Source organism: Anser brachyrhynchus (assembly GCF_964034855.1).
Source record: "Anser brachyrhynchus genome assembly, chromosome: 2".
Classification (NCBI taxonomy): Eukaryota; Metazoa; Chordata; class Aves; order Anseriformes; family Anatidae; genus Anser; species Anser brachyrhynchus.
Window position 1 is genome coordinate 24,662,779 of NC_137695.1, and position 12,623 is coordinate 24,675,401.

A 12,623-nucleotide genomic window follows, 5' to 3' on the forward strand; every position below is an offset into this window, starting at 1 on the left:
ATTTAAAAGTTCAAAATTATGTTCAATTTTCTCCAAATTGCATACCAAAGAGCGATTGCTGTTTTCTTCTATAATGATCTTTTGTGCCTAAGAAACACTTCTTTAATAATTATCCTCAGTCTTTCTCTGTCCAAGTTTAAAGTTAAATTCAGACTTGTTTTAACATATTGGCACATGCATATTTGTCTCTTAACTAGTATCACTGCTGTCCGTATCAATATCAGGCACTGGAATTTCAATCCACCAACTTCTCCCTACTGGAGGATTACCAGTGTTCCTTTTAGAAAGTATTTCCATTAGTGTAAGGAGAAACAGCGGTGTGCTAAATCAGGAGAGTAAATTTGAAGAAGGAATGGCACCTTCTGCTCGATGGTGCTGGTGTGAATGTGGCTTCCCCATTCTGTGATCTCTTCTAGTGTCACCAGAAGCAGGTAGCTGAGGGTCAGGGAGGTGCAGCTAGTTCTTTATAATATCTGTCTAAATATATATGTGTAATAATATGTAATAAAGTATTTTTGACTGCATAGCTTTGAATATATTGCCCATATGCTCTTATAATAATCTTGGTTTACTCCTCTCAATGTTTACTAGGTCTGCGTCATTTCCCTGTCATGTCTTAGCTTAGGATTGTAGTTCCAAAAAGACCAGGTTGCCTCCTTGCACATAATTGCTTAGTCTCATTGGGTTCAACCAGGCAACTCATATACATAAAGTTAAATACATGCATATGCCTGGGGTCTGTCTTCATGAGCTTTCTAGGCTTGGGGCATTCTCTCTGCCTCCAAATCTCTATCCACCTTTAATGAGCTGTATAAATAAATACAAAGTACTCTGGATCATTCCATATCCATAAAAATATATTTTATTAGCTGAGAGGTATACAATAATAGAAAAGATCAGACCAATCTGATGTTTGAGGGAGCTGTGGGAGGACAGGACAAGTAGCTGCTTCCAAGTGGTTGACAGACCTGAGGCCCCAGCAAGACAGATTTGTAGGTTAACTGTGATAAATGATCTCCGGTTTCACTGACTAAAGCGAGGTCACTCTTCTTGGGGCACTGCCGGCATGCTGCAACCTTGCAGCAAATTCTTGGGGAAGTACTGAGCAAACAGACCAGTTCTTATATACATTAGAATGAAATTAAGACTCTTCAAAACCAAGATGATAAAATATTGGACAAGAGGGCAGAGATTTATCAGGCAGTGCTAATGTTTATTTACCAGAACTTAATTCTTTTTTTTTTTTTTTTACTTTACAAAAGGTAATAGGTCCAAAAGACAGCTGGGTTGTCCTTCTGTAGCCATTTAATGAGGGAAAATAGGAAAAAAATTGTTTACTGCTTTAACAAATTTGAAATCCAGAGTTCAGTTGATTTTCCTCTGGTGTATTTTTATTAGGATTTTTTTTTGGAGAGAAACAATCCAGGTTGTTGAGGGTGGGAGGAAGAAGAGCATGGAACTTTGACTGGGTCGTGTGCCAAAGGTTTATTTCAGCTATTTCTATGTTTTTTGGGGGTTTTATTCCCTCCCTTTTTTTGGCTCATGTCCAGCCAGTGAGGAAATAAATATGTGAAGAAAGAATGCTATGGAATGTTAACTTCACTGCCGTATTTTCTTCCTTTTATCATGCCCCAAGATTCAGTGAAGTTGATATAAATTCACCATGCCTTCTTTTAAAAAGCATAACAGAAAGGCATTCTTCCTTTAAGAGTCAGACTCTAAAAGGTGATTTTCTTTCACTCAGTTTGGTTTAAGCCTGTAAAAAGCATTAAGTGAAAAATCTGATATATTTGTTAGGGCATTTATTGCATTACTAACTTATATTTTCAGTTCTCAGTGAAAGGTTTATAGAGAACATAAACCTTGAAGAGTTTTTGTTCAGGATTAAAGATATATTTTCCCCATTTTCTGGTGAAATAATAGCTCATAAAATGATTGAGGTGTTAGTAATTATTTTTAGCTCTATTTATTTTCCAAGGATATTCTGTTCAGCTTGCTGAGGTGCATGAAGAAAGCCATTAAAAAGCACCCTCCTAATCAGAAGATTCATGCCCTTTAAAGAATTTCAAAATAATCAAAAGCTCCTGATTAGATGTCACCACCATGTTGTTGTTTTTCATTAATTACATTTACAGCAAGCAAAGACCTTGCAGTAAACTGTAAATCCAGCATACTCAGTAGTAGTCTGTCATTGTGTAATATACCATGTCTTCCATAATGAATATCCTTAGTACTAGGCTTACTGTGATGCTGAAACTATTTAGATAGATACCTGATTGTTGGTGGCGTGTAAAATCAAAAAAAAAATAAATTGCTAAATTCTTTCTAGGGTAAAATGGTAAGGGATGTTCTAATTACAATTTCTTAGGAAATTCTTTCCCTGGGAAATATATGTATCTGAGATGAATCTGCTGAAAACTGGGTGAAATAAGGAATGGAAATGAAATACTTAAGGTAGAAAATATTTAGTGTTCAAATAATTTGTTGTGGTTTTAAGCAGCAGCAGTACCCAGCAGTCACGTTATTTGGAATATCAGAACCTGAGAATTCCCTGAAATTAAGGAAAGGGTATGATCGTATCACGGAAAGCCACACTCTCAAGTGTGGCTTGAAGTATGCTATCATTTGATATTTATTGTATATTTGCTGCTTATATACACTTATTTTTCTTCTCTTTCCTGTCTTTAATATCTGCCATACAGACTCTGTACCCACTCACTTCATCTGGTGCTCCAGCATATATTATACTAGCAAAAAAGAGACCTAGTATTGAATGTTTAAACCTTATGCTTTATCAAAATGGCATAGAATAGTGGAGGAAAACTGCAATATTTTCATGATAGTATCTTTATGCATTAAGCTCTCAATAATTGGTATTGGGTTTCTTTGGAAAGTTGCATGGTCCAACATATTTATTTGGAGGCATTATATAGAGCAAGAACTAGGCTGGATGTATGTCAGGCTACAGGAGGACAAAAAGCAGGGTACTGTTAAGTCTGTTGTATATTGACTGATTCTCTTTAGACTTAATATTTAAAGTTCAAATTAATCAAATTCAGTTTTTAAAGGTGTTGTGTTCTGTAGGGATGTCGTGTTCTGCTTCCTATATGAAAAAAAAAATTTCAAACAGGACATCACAAGCAATGTCATGTTGTAGAAATACAGTAATACATCTGATACAAACACTAAAAAGTCAAATATAGTGCAGGAAGAGTCAGGGAGAAATAGATTCATATGGAAATTTTGTCCTGAGTTGTATTCAGTGATACCCACATAAACAGATCTGAATGATTTTATGATCTAGTCATGACTGAGCTTAATAGCCATTATCAAATGTGAATTGCTATGAGGGTCTGGATCGTGTCATTGCCTAGTTTAGGTGTGACCAAACTGCGTCTCTGCAGCCTCACATGATTCACAAACAGTTTAAGTAAACCTGTTTTACTACAGAAATGCCACATGACCAGTGGCAAAGTTGCTTGGGCACTGGGACTAAGTAGTAATCATCTCTAGCTGTGGAAGAAACAAGCCAACCCTCGGTGCTGAAGCAGCAGGATCCGGTCATCTGTCCCCAGCTGCACACCCAGCCTGCCACTGGAGGAAGGCACTGCAGGCCACTATTGCTTCCTGCCATTGGAGATATTGGAGTTGTTTCTTTCCTATTTGCTTCTATGGGACACGTAAATGTTGTAGTTATGTGACTTGGACTTGGGAAGATTGATCAATTTTGCTATTTGGAGACATTCAGGATTAGCCTGTCCTGATTCTTTTGGACTGGAGCATTACAGGGTTTGATAGTTACATGTATTGGTGCTTGAGAGAAAACTAACAGTTCTCAAAACAGAGAGATTTGACATTGTAGTGCTTCATTCTGAGCAGTTCAGGAGCTGCAACTATAATAATGGTTTACGTACAGGGTCAGTAGATTCCATTTAAAATTTACCAAGTATACAAGAATGATGTAGCTAGAGGTAAATGTACAGTAATTAAGGTAAACTAAAAGAACAATAATAAAAAGTTGCCTGTAATGTTAGAGCCTTCATTCATTACATTACTCTTTTCAAGAAATGCTGTTCATCTTGGCAGCTTTCCAACTAATGGCATCTGGGTAACTGTCAAGTGAGAATTAGCTCAGGTGTGTCAGGGTTATTACCTTGCTGGACTGCACTGAAAGAACTTACCTCCACAGCTTCCCAAAGAGGGCTCTCACCTCTTTTAATCTATGTCAACAGCAATACTGAAGAATCAAACACCGATACTTCTAGCTCTATGCAAATATCCTGAGGAGAACACTCAGCATTGGTTGTCATGGCTTTTATTTTAATAATAAACATTTTGACCACCTTTTCAATACTTCAGTAGATAAGACTGCTGATACTGTAATATGCATATAATTAAAAAGGATTAAACTAATTTCTGAATTGCCAAAGAAAGATTGTTTCATACGCCTGTATGAAAACTGTGAAGGCCTGAAGACTCTGGAGTGCAGTGGTGCTCAAGGATACAGACCAAGGATGCTGGTAGCAATGTACCCACATTAGTGCAGGATTTGTCCCAGCTTTGCTGATCTAAGAAGCCTGAACAGGATGCTGCGCTCATGGCTACCTTGCTTCTTGTGAGGTACTGAGTTGGAAGTGTGCAATTGAACTGGCGGCCTACAGGGCCTGGAGAGCTTGCCTTGCCACGCTGCACACACACAGAGCTCAGTGGTTCTGAACCTAAACTGCTTCCAGCACCTCAGTTTGTCGAGAGCAAGAGGGGCATTGGATGTCTGGGGACACATCACTTCTAAAGAAAGCACACAGAATCACAGAATCACGGAATCGTCTAGGTTGGAAGAGACCTCCAAGATCATCTAGTCCAACCTCTGCCCTAACCCTAACAAGTCCTGCATTAAACCATATCACTAAGGGCTACATCTAAACGTCTTTTAAAGACCTCCAGGGATGGTGACTCAACCACCTCCCTGGGCAGTCCATTCCAATGCCTAACAACCCTTTTGGTAAAGAAGTTCTTCCTAACATCCAACCTAAACCTCCCCTGGCGCAACTTTAGCCCATTCCCCTTCGTCCTGTCACCAGGCACATGGGAGAATAGACCAACCCCCACCTCTCTACAGCCTCCTTTAAGGTAACTGTAGAAAACGATGAGGTCTCCCCTGAGCCTCCTCTTCTCCAGGCTGAACAACCCCAGCTCCCTCAGCTGTTCCTCGTAAGACTTGTTCTCCAGACCCCTCACCAGCTTCGTTGCCCTTCTCTGGACTCTCTCGAGCACGTCCATGTCTTCTTGTAGCGAGGGGCCCAAAACTGAACACAGTACTCGAGGTGCGGCCTCACCAGAGCCGAGTACAGGGGGAGAACACACGACCCAGCACAAAATGGCAGCCTCAAGCTGATATAGGGATGATCCCCAAACTGAAATATGGGCCCTGTGACTGTGCCTGTAGGCTGAAAGGTTAGTGTGTAGTTTGGCTTGAAGTACCCCTACCCTGTTCTGTAGAGCAAATTTTGTATCCTGTGATTGATCAACCAGGCTGAGTAATAAAATATGGCTTCAATGAGCCTTCAAAAGCTTTTGCCTCTCTTTGTTCATCACTTTCAGTCCTCAGTACCTTCTGTGTAAACCATAGAGAAAAACGATACCTTCTTTACTTCATTAGGTTCCCATCCTGAGGTACAGGCTTTGTGCCTTCGTTTGTACCAAAAGCTAAAAGCGTTGCATCCAAACTGGTGCTTGCTTATTGCAGGGTTCATGACGGCTGAATTACCCGTGTGGCACCTCTGTGGAGGCACACCGGGCGTGCTGGGGATGCAGCTCCCGAGTGCGTTTCTGTGTGCTAGGGCTGCCATGCCGCTTCTCTGAGGACGGCAGGTGTTCTCGGCAGGGCTGTAGCGACAGAAAATGCTGCTGATATTACGGAAAAAGGAAATATTACTTGAGGTAGGCCTTGCTCTGGCCTTTGTGCTGTATAGCTGCACTGAGCAGGGTCGCACACGTATCCAGAGATGCGAAACAGTCGAGGCACAGAGGGGCATCAGCTGGTCGGGAGATAAAGGTATTTGCAAAGAAAACATTGGCTGTTTTCTGTGCCATATGATGTTGGCACAGCTTTGTGTCAGCAGAGGCTTAGAGCCTGAGAGAAGATGGAAAGACTGCCAGCCTCAAGCAGGCTTGAGTGAAAATCCTAAAACTGGGATATGGCCCTTGCAGCTGTGCCATTGTAGGTAAAATACCTGTAAACTTTAAACTCTGCTAAATGGTGCGATTGTTCTAGTTAACTGTTGTTTTGTCTTTCAGCACTTCAGGTGACAAGGGATTACTTAGAATAAAGAAGCAGAGCTGGGGTTTCCACAGGGAGTTAGGTGCCTCCCTCCTCCAGGCCATGCTGTAAACTCCAGTCAAGAAATGAATTAATGATATGCTGTGAGAATTGTATCTTGAAATGAAAAATATGCACAGTAAATGATTTTTGCTTTGGGAAGTATTTACCTCATGCTGTTAGGAGTACATAGCATATTATTTCTATTTGTTTTAATGCCCATTTGTCTTAATTATTAATGTGAAGTTGAGCTGCATTCTTTGTTGCATTTAAAAGCAAATCACCCCAAGTTCAGAAGTTCACTGCACATGCCCCAAACTTTTTTTTTTTTTTCCTCAGGAGCTTAAACCAAACTTCAGTTATCTTAGCCATGTTCTGCTTGACCAAATACTGACCTTCCTTTGCAGTAGAAAGACATCCAAGCCTGTTTTCTGAAATTAAATCAAATTCTTGTAATCCAATGAGATTTACAACTGCTCAAGTGTAGTCAGATTCATATATGTTTAAAGTGAGTCAGGTTCATATAATGCTTGTTTTTGTTCATCTAAAGCAGTATATTGCATATGAGATTAAGCCGAAAATTAGTGTTTTGCAAATGTCATCAGAGTAGGTCTGTAAAAATATTCCCAATATTTCTCAAAACAGCATCTAGATGTTATCTAATGCTCATTGCCAAAGGTTTCTCTGTATTCTGCTGTACACTACGTTTTCTGAAAGCATGCATGTATGCTGTCATGGCTAGTAACTATTCCTCAGTGATTAGTGTGACAGTAAGTGAAGCGTGAATATTGAGACTTGCCATATCACGCATGCCAAGTTACTATATGGCCCAACTGCTGTGAGACAAAACATGCTATTATGTTTTAGACACAAAGCCATATTGTATGAAATTCCATCCTGTCACATACTGAGGGAGGTGTATTTAAAAATCAAATCTTTTTTTTCTTTAGTTCTTTTTGTTAACTTTTTCTGCCTTAGATACTTAACTACTGAACCCCATCAGAACATTCAGCCTTTGTCCCTGTTGAGGAATCATGTTACCAACTTACATCAGTCAAACAGTTAATATTTGAAGGAGGAGACTTTAAAGAGGAGGAGACTATCGGCAAAAACAAACAAACAAACAATAACAACAACGAAACACCAAAACCAAGTGTTTTGACATTCCAAACCACTAAGGTGATGCATTAAATGGGTTTCTCCAAACAGTTCTGATATAGTAGAGGTAATTTAAATACGTGATCATACAGTGCATTTTTCAGAAGTGAAAGAATAGCTTGTCTGTAAACAAAGCAGCAAAATTAGTCACACATTCCACTAAGGCATCAGTTTTAAGACTGACAGCCTTAGGATTCAGCATGCATATGACTTTTTCAGCGTCCAGAAATGACCTTAGCAGAAGACATGTAGTTTGGAGAATTTTGTCATTGCTGTTCAAAGCTCCATAAACAAAGCTAAGACGTTTTTGTAGAACTTTGCATAGTTAAAAGTAATTATTTGATCCGTGAGTTACTTGGATGACCTTCTTTGGCCTGTGTTACACAAGAGGTGAGACTTGATCCTTCTGGTCCCTTCTGACTTTAAAATCTATAAATGCTTGGAAACTTGATGCTAATAATGTAGCAACTGGAATCTTCAAAGCACTGTATAAACAACTAACCCCCCACAGCCCTACTTGGACTATTATCAGGGCAAGGAAATGTAATAATTAGAGCAGAAAGAACTATTTTTGCAGACTGTGATGATTTTTTTTTCTATTTATTAATTCTTAAGTCTGGTTCTAATTTTGACTGATTTATTCACAATGATTTCATTAGTGGATGTGATTATGTTGCAGCCCTAGATACTTTTGTTGTTTTTATATTTCACTTATGTATAATCTGGTGATTACTTGATACTTATCTGTGGCTTCTTGATTGACTTTGGTTAACTGATATCTTTTTGGTTTCTGAACTGAAAAGGTGACTTTGGCTTCCTAACCCGTTCCTACTCAAAATACTTTACATTTATTAGTAAATCTTATTTTCTTTTTAAACAAATGACAGCAATGTGCCAGATACTTTGATGACCATTCATACAGTCAAAATAATGGTATTATTTTATTCAAGAGCACTAAGGAACTAGCATTTCATCACCCATAATTTCACCTGCAATTCAGAATTCATTAATTTTTGAATGTTCTTTTCTATACCTACGGATTAGCTAAGGATGGTACAATTCTTTTTCTTACACTGGAAGGTAATATTTGATGATTTACATAAGTGACCACATTTTTTTAATACTGCCACAATTCTGTAATACTTGAATTAATAATTAATTCAATACAGAGCAATTATACTCTGGCTCCTAAAAAAGATGCAACTACCTGTATGGGAAAAAAAAAAAAAACATGGTGAAATGATTTGCCAGGACCTCTTGACAAATAATTGGTGCAGGTGGGATTAGGACACAAGACAGGCCTCACTAACTCAATATAATCACTGGTCCATGGGAATTTTGGATGTGTAGAAGAATTAATGCCAATTTTCTGTGGGTATTCAGCCCTCTTTTTCCTTTTCTTTGTTGAGACTAGCCTTTTCTCTTGGTATGGTCTGTGTTCTATAATGAACTTTCCTGTGATTTGCAAAAAGTTGAGTGAAAGGATTTCTACAATCTGGTAGTTTAAGGAGTCTGGAATTATTTTTTTTCTAGATTTTAATTTATAGGCAATAACTGTCTCATTCAAGATGCCTTCATTTTGTCATGAACTGAAAATTGGAAAAGTAATATATATATATATATATGCACATCAGAAACACTAGAGTTTTGCATCTGTTTGACATAGAATACCATTTCCAAATCCTGAGACTTCTGTAAGATTATCATATCACAGAATCATAGAGTGGTTTGGGTTGGAAGGGACCTTAAAGATCACCCACTTCTACCCCCCCCCCCGCCATGGAGGGACACCTCCCACCAGACCAGGTTGCTCAAAGCCCCATCCAACCTGGCCTTGAACACCTCCAGGTGTAGGGCATCCAAAGCTTCTCTGGCTGATGAGAAGTAATGGCTTAAAGTGGTCAACATTTCTGGGCAATTGGTCCCTGGGTAATTTTCGGATAAATATCCTGTCCGTTCTCAAGTCCCGATCAGATAGGTGCAGTAGTCAAAAATTCCTGTACAGCATATAGTTGCTAGAAATGAAGAAGAGAGACAATTGCATATTTCTTTGAATCATTATAAACACTAGCATGTCATACATACCCTGGCACATGATTTAGTCTACTAATCGCTTATATGTACTAGTATAGGTACTAGTAGATTTGCACTAGTATGTTATGTGCAAATATCTCGAGGGAAGTATGAGGACATGCTTTTGACTTGTGTTTTTTTTTTTTTTCACACAGTGTGTGGACAAGAAAGGCTGTGTCTATGACATTTGAGACTTAAAGCTCTCAGTGGAATAACAATTTATTTATTTTTTCATTTATCATTTTCAGTGTTGTCTATTCCTTGTTGCAGGGTTTTCACCTGTGTATCCTTATACCTTATGCAATTCAAGGTCATGAAAATACAAGCGTAGTGCTTTGTAATCCATGTTCCTTGAATGGTACTCCAGAAAGCCAGCTTCAGCTGAACAAGAATGAGAATTTGCATGAAACATGCTGTAGGTTTGCTGATTTTAGAGGATGCCAACACCATCTTTTTCAAATACTGAAGAATTTTGGACTGCAGTCTACTATATCTGTATTGGTAAACTAGTACATTGGAAAATAGAAGACCTTTAATATATTTTCGCATTTTTACCTGACAAGAGATCTGTACTGAGCAAAGGCATGACTGAATTTCTACAGTTACCTACTAATAGTAGTAACATGATGTCTACAAGATTCAGCACCTGTTTTCGGGCTGTGTATTACAAGAACTTTGGTGGCTTTGGAAACTTCGGAGGTAGCTGTAGAATAGCAGAAAAAAGCCACATCCTAATGATCACCATTTTAGTCTGTTCCCTCCAAATCTATTATTTTTAGTTTATATTTTCATATAATACCCCCAAACATAGGGAGGTAAGTTTTCTCAGAATTCCCTAGGTAGCTTAGAAAAGATAATTCACTTACAATTTAATGTTTGTGTTGTATTTACACCTAATGAAGAGTCAGCCTCCTGCCATGTGAATATATGAAAAGTCAAAAATAAATCAAAAATACTTCACTAAAGACAAATGCCTTTATGAAACTTGATGCATATGTTATGCGTTAATTGTCATTGAATTTTAAAACCTGATACTTCACAAAATTGTGTAAATACTACTGTTATTTTAAACGTGGATTTCATGGTTTTAGATAGTAATAAATGTTTGTCTCCAGTGCTGTAAATTCTCAGCCTGTCAGTATGCTCAAAGAAAATGTAAATGAAGGAATCAGAAGTTGCTTTCTAGATGCTGTTGCTCACAGTCCTTTAGTGTACTAGGTAGAGCATTTATGATATGGTATATTAGGTGCTCTATATATGTAAAATGTGCATGAATTTTGTGTTGTCAATCCAGGAATAATCCATTGACTTTCTAACCTGAGGAATGTGTTTCCCAGTAGCACTCCGAAACAGACTTTGTCTTTATACTGGCTAGCAAGACTCATTTCAACTGTGCTGACTGCAGATGGTATTAGTAAACAGGGTAATGAGATTGTTTTTCAGAAAAAAACTTCTTGTTTGTGTTTCAGGCTGAGCTATGTGAATCATGCAGAAGATCTAGCCTCCAAACTACTCCAGTGTTTCCCAAAGAACAGATTGTCAGCACAGGCAGCCCTGAGCCATGAGTATTTCAGTGATCTGCCCCCACGGCTATGGGAGTTAACTGACAGTGAGTATAACCACCTCTGAATCAATTTTAAAAAAAGACACTAGTTCATACAGTTGCATGTGTGTATACTTGTATGTATGCTAACACTCACATGCAAACTCCCTCATGGACCTGCACATCCACACACAAAATACATGAGTGCAATTGTGTATCTGAAATTACGTAGTTAGCTTGACACAGGAAAAAATGGATTTTTTTTTTTTTGCTATCTCTGCTCTGCAGTCTGCAGCTAGCTATCTTTGTATTTGATTATGTGTGCAGCCAAGAGAATTATCTGAATTGTCATAAAGCAAAAGGAAAAATACAATTTACATATTTAGTGCTTTTCACTTTATAACATACAGTACTTCTTAACTAGCTGCAGCATACAGGATAAAAATCCAGCTATGTTTGATTCACAGAATCTCTATCTGTTATAACAGTAACCTTTAAGAAAGGGATTGGCATTCAGAAGTCTGAGAAACACAAAGCAGAATATTGCTTAATTTTCTGAATTAAACAGTGTAAGAAGAGAATGGGAGATGATATTACTAAATGAGAATGCTTTCAGTATTTACATACATCTTTTAATTTATTTTATTGAACAAAATTCTTTCCAGTTGACTTGGCAAATATTATCCTATTGATAAGTATTTTGTCAGTTATCTCTTTAATATTTGTAAATCATTTATTTCATACATGTTCATACCTTTTCCAGAGTGTTAAAAGTCAATACTATTTATTCTGTGGAAAAATATTATCATGCATGATATTTTTGATGAAGATTCTGGCATTAAAAATAGGTTTCACAGGGGAATACCAATCACTATTTTGATTTAGCGCAATATGAGGAAGAGAAGCATGCTTTCATTAGAACAGTGGTTGCTATTTTCTGCTTTCAAACATGCACTCATTAGCAAAATATCTAAATGCAGTATGCCAAGGCAAAATTTTCAGATATGCAACAACAGAATGTGTGTTTAATTACGGCTAATTTAAAGCTTTGCTTGTAAAAAATGAGTTCACATTCTGAATATTAATCCACAATAGATTTTGTTTACTTCAGTCTCATTAAGAAAACTTTCATTTCCCAAAAGTTTAGCTTTTCCATCCTCAACATCTGTAACGGTTACATTTTGAGCTAGTTCTGTGAACTGGCACTCCAAGTACCCTACTATACCTGACTCTGCTCTAAAGACTCTGCTCTGTCCCATTTGTAGAATGTGAACATTAAAACTGAACTGGCAACACCAATTTTTGTACTGCATAGGCTATATCACAGACCTTGTCCTTGCTCTGCAAAAACATTCCCAGTTTCCTCCTCTGCCATGAAACCCTCTGCCCACACCACTCAGTTTTCTGACTGCAGCACTTCACAAGCTGAAAATTCAAAAAGGTAAATTAAGGGTGCTGTTGAAAGTCCGTCTTTGCTGAAATTGATGCAAAGAGATTCATTTCTTCAGGACTAATGAAACATCAAGAATG

The 12,623-nt window shown here is 38.0% G+C and overlaps 1 protein-coding gene across 4 annotated transcripts in view; it reads left to right on the top strand.

The window, feature by feature from the left end:
* The window catches only part of CDK14 (cyclin dependent kinase 14), a 348,887-nt gene that overhangs the window by 252,244 nt on the left and 84,020 nt on the right, over positions 1-12,623 (top strand). For all 4 annotated transcript variants that reach the window (XM_080582561.1, XM_080582560.1, XM_080582563.1 and 1 more), the window contains one exon: positions 11,020-11,159. In XM_080582561.1, coding sequence (XP_080438687.1) covers positions 11,020-11,159 — 140 coding nt within the window. The remainder of the gene's footprint in view (positions 1-11,019; positions 11,160-12,623) is intronic.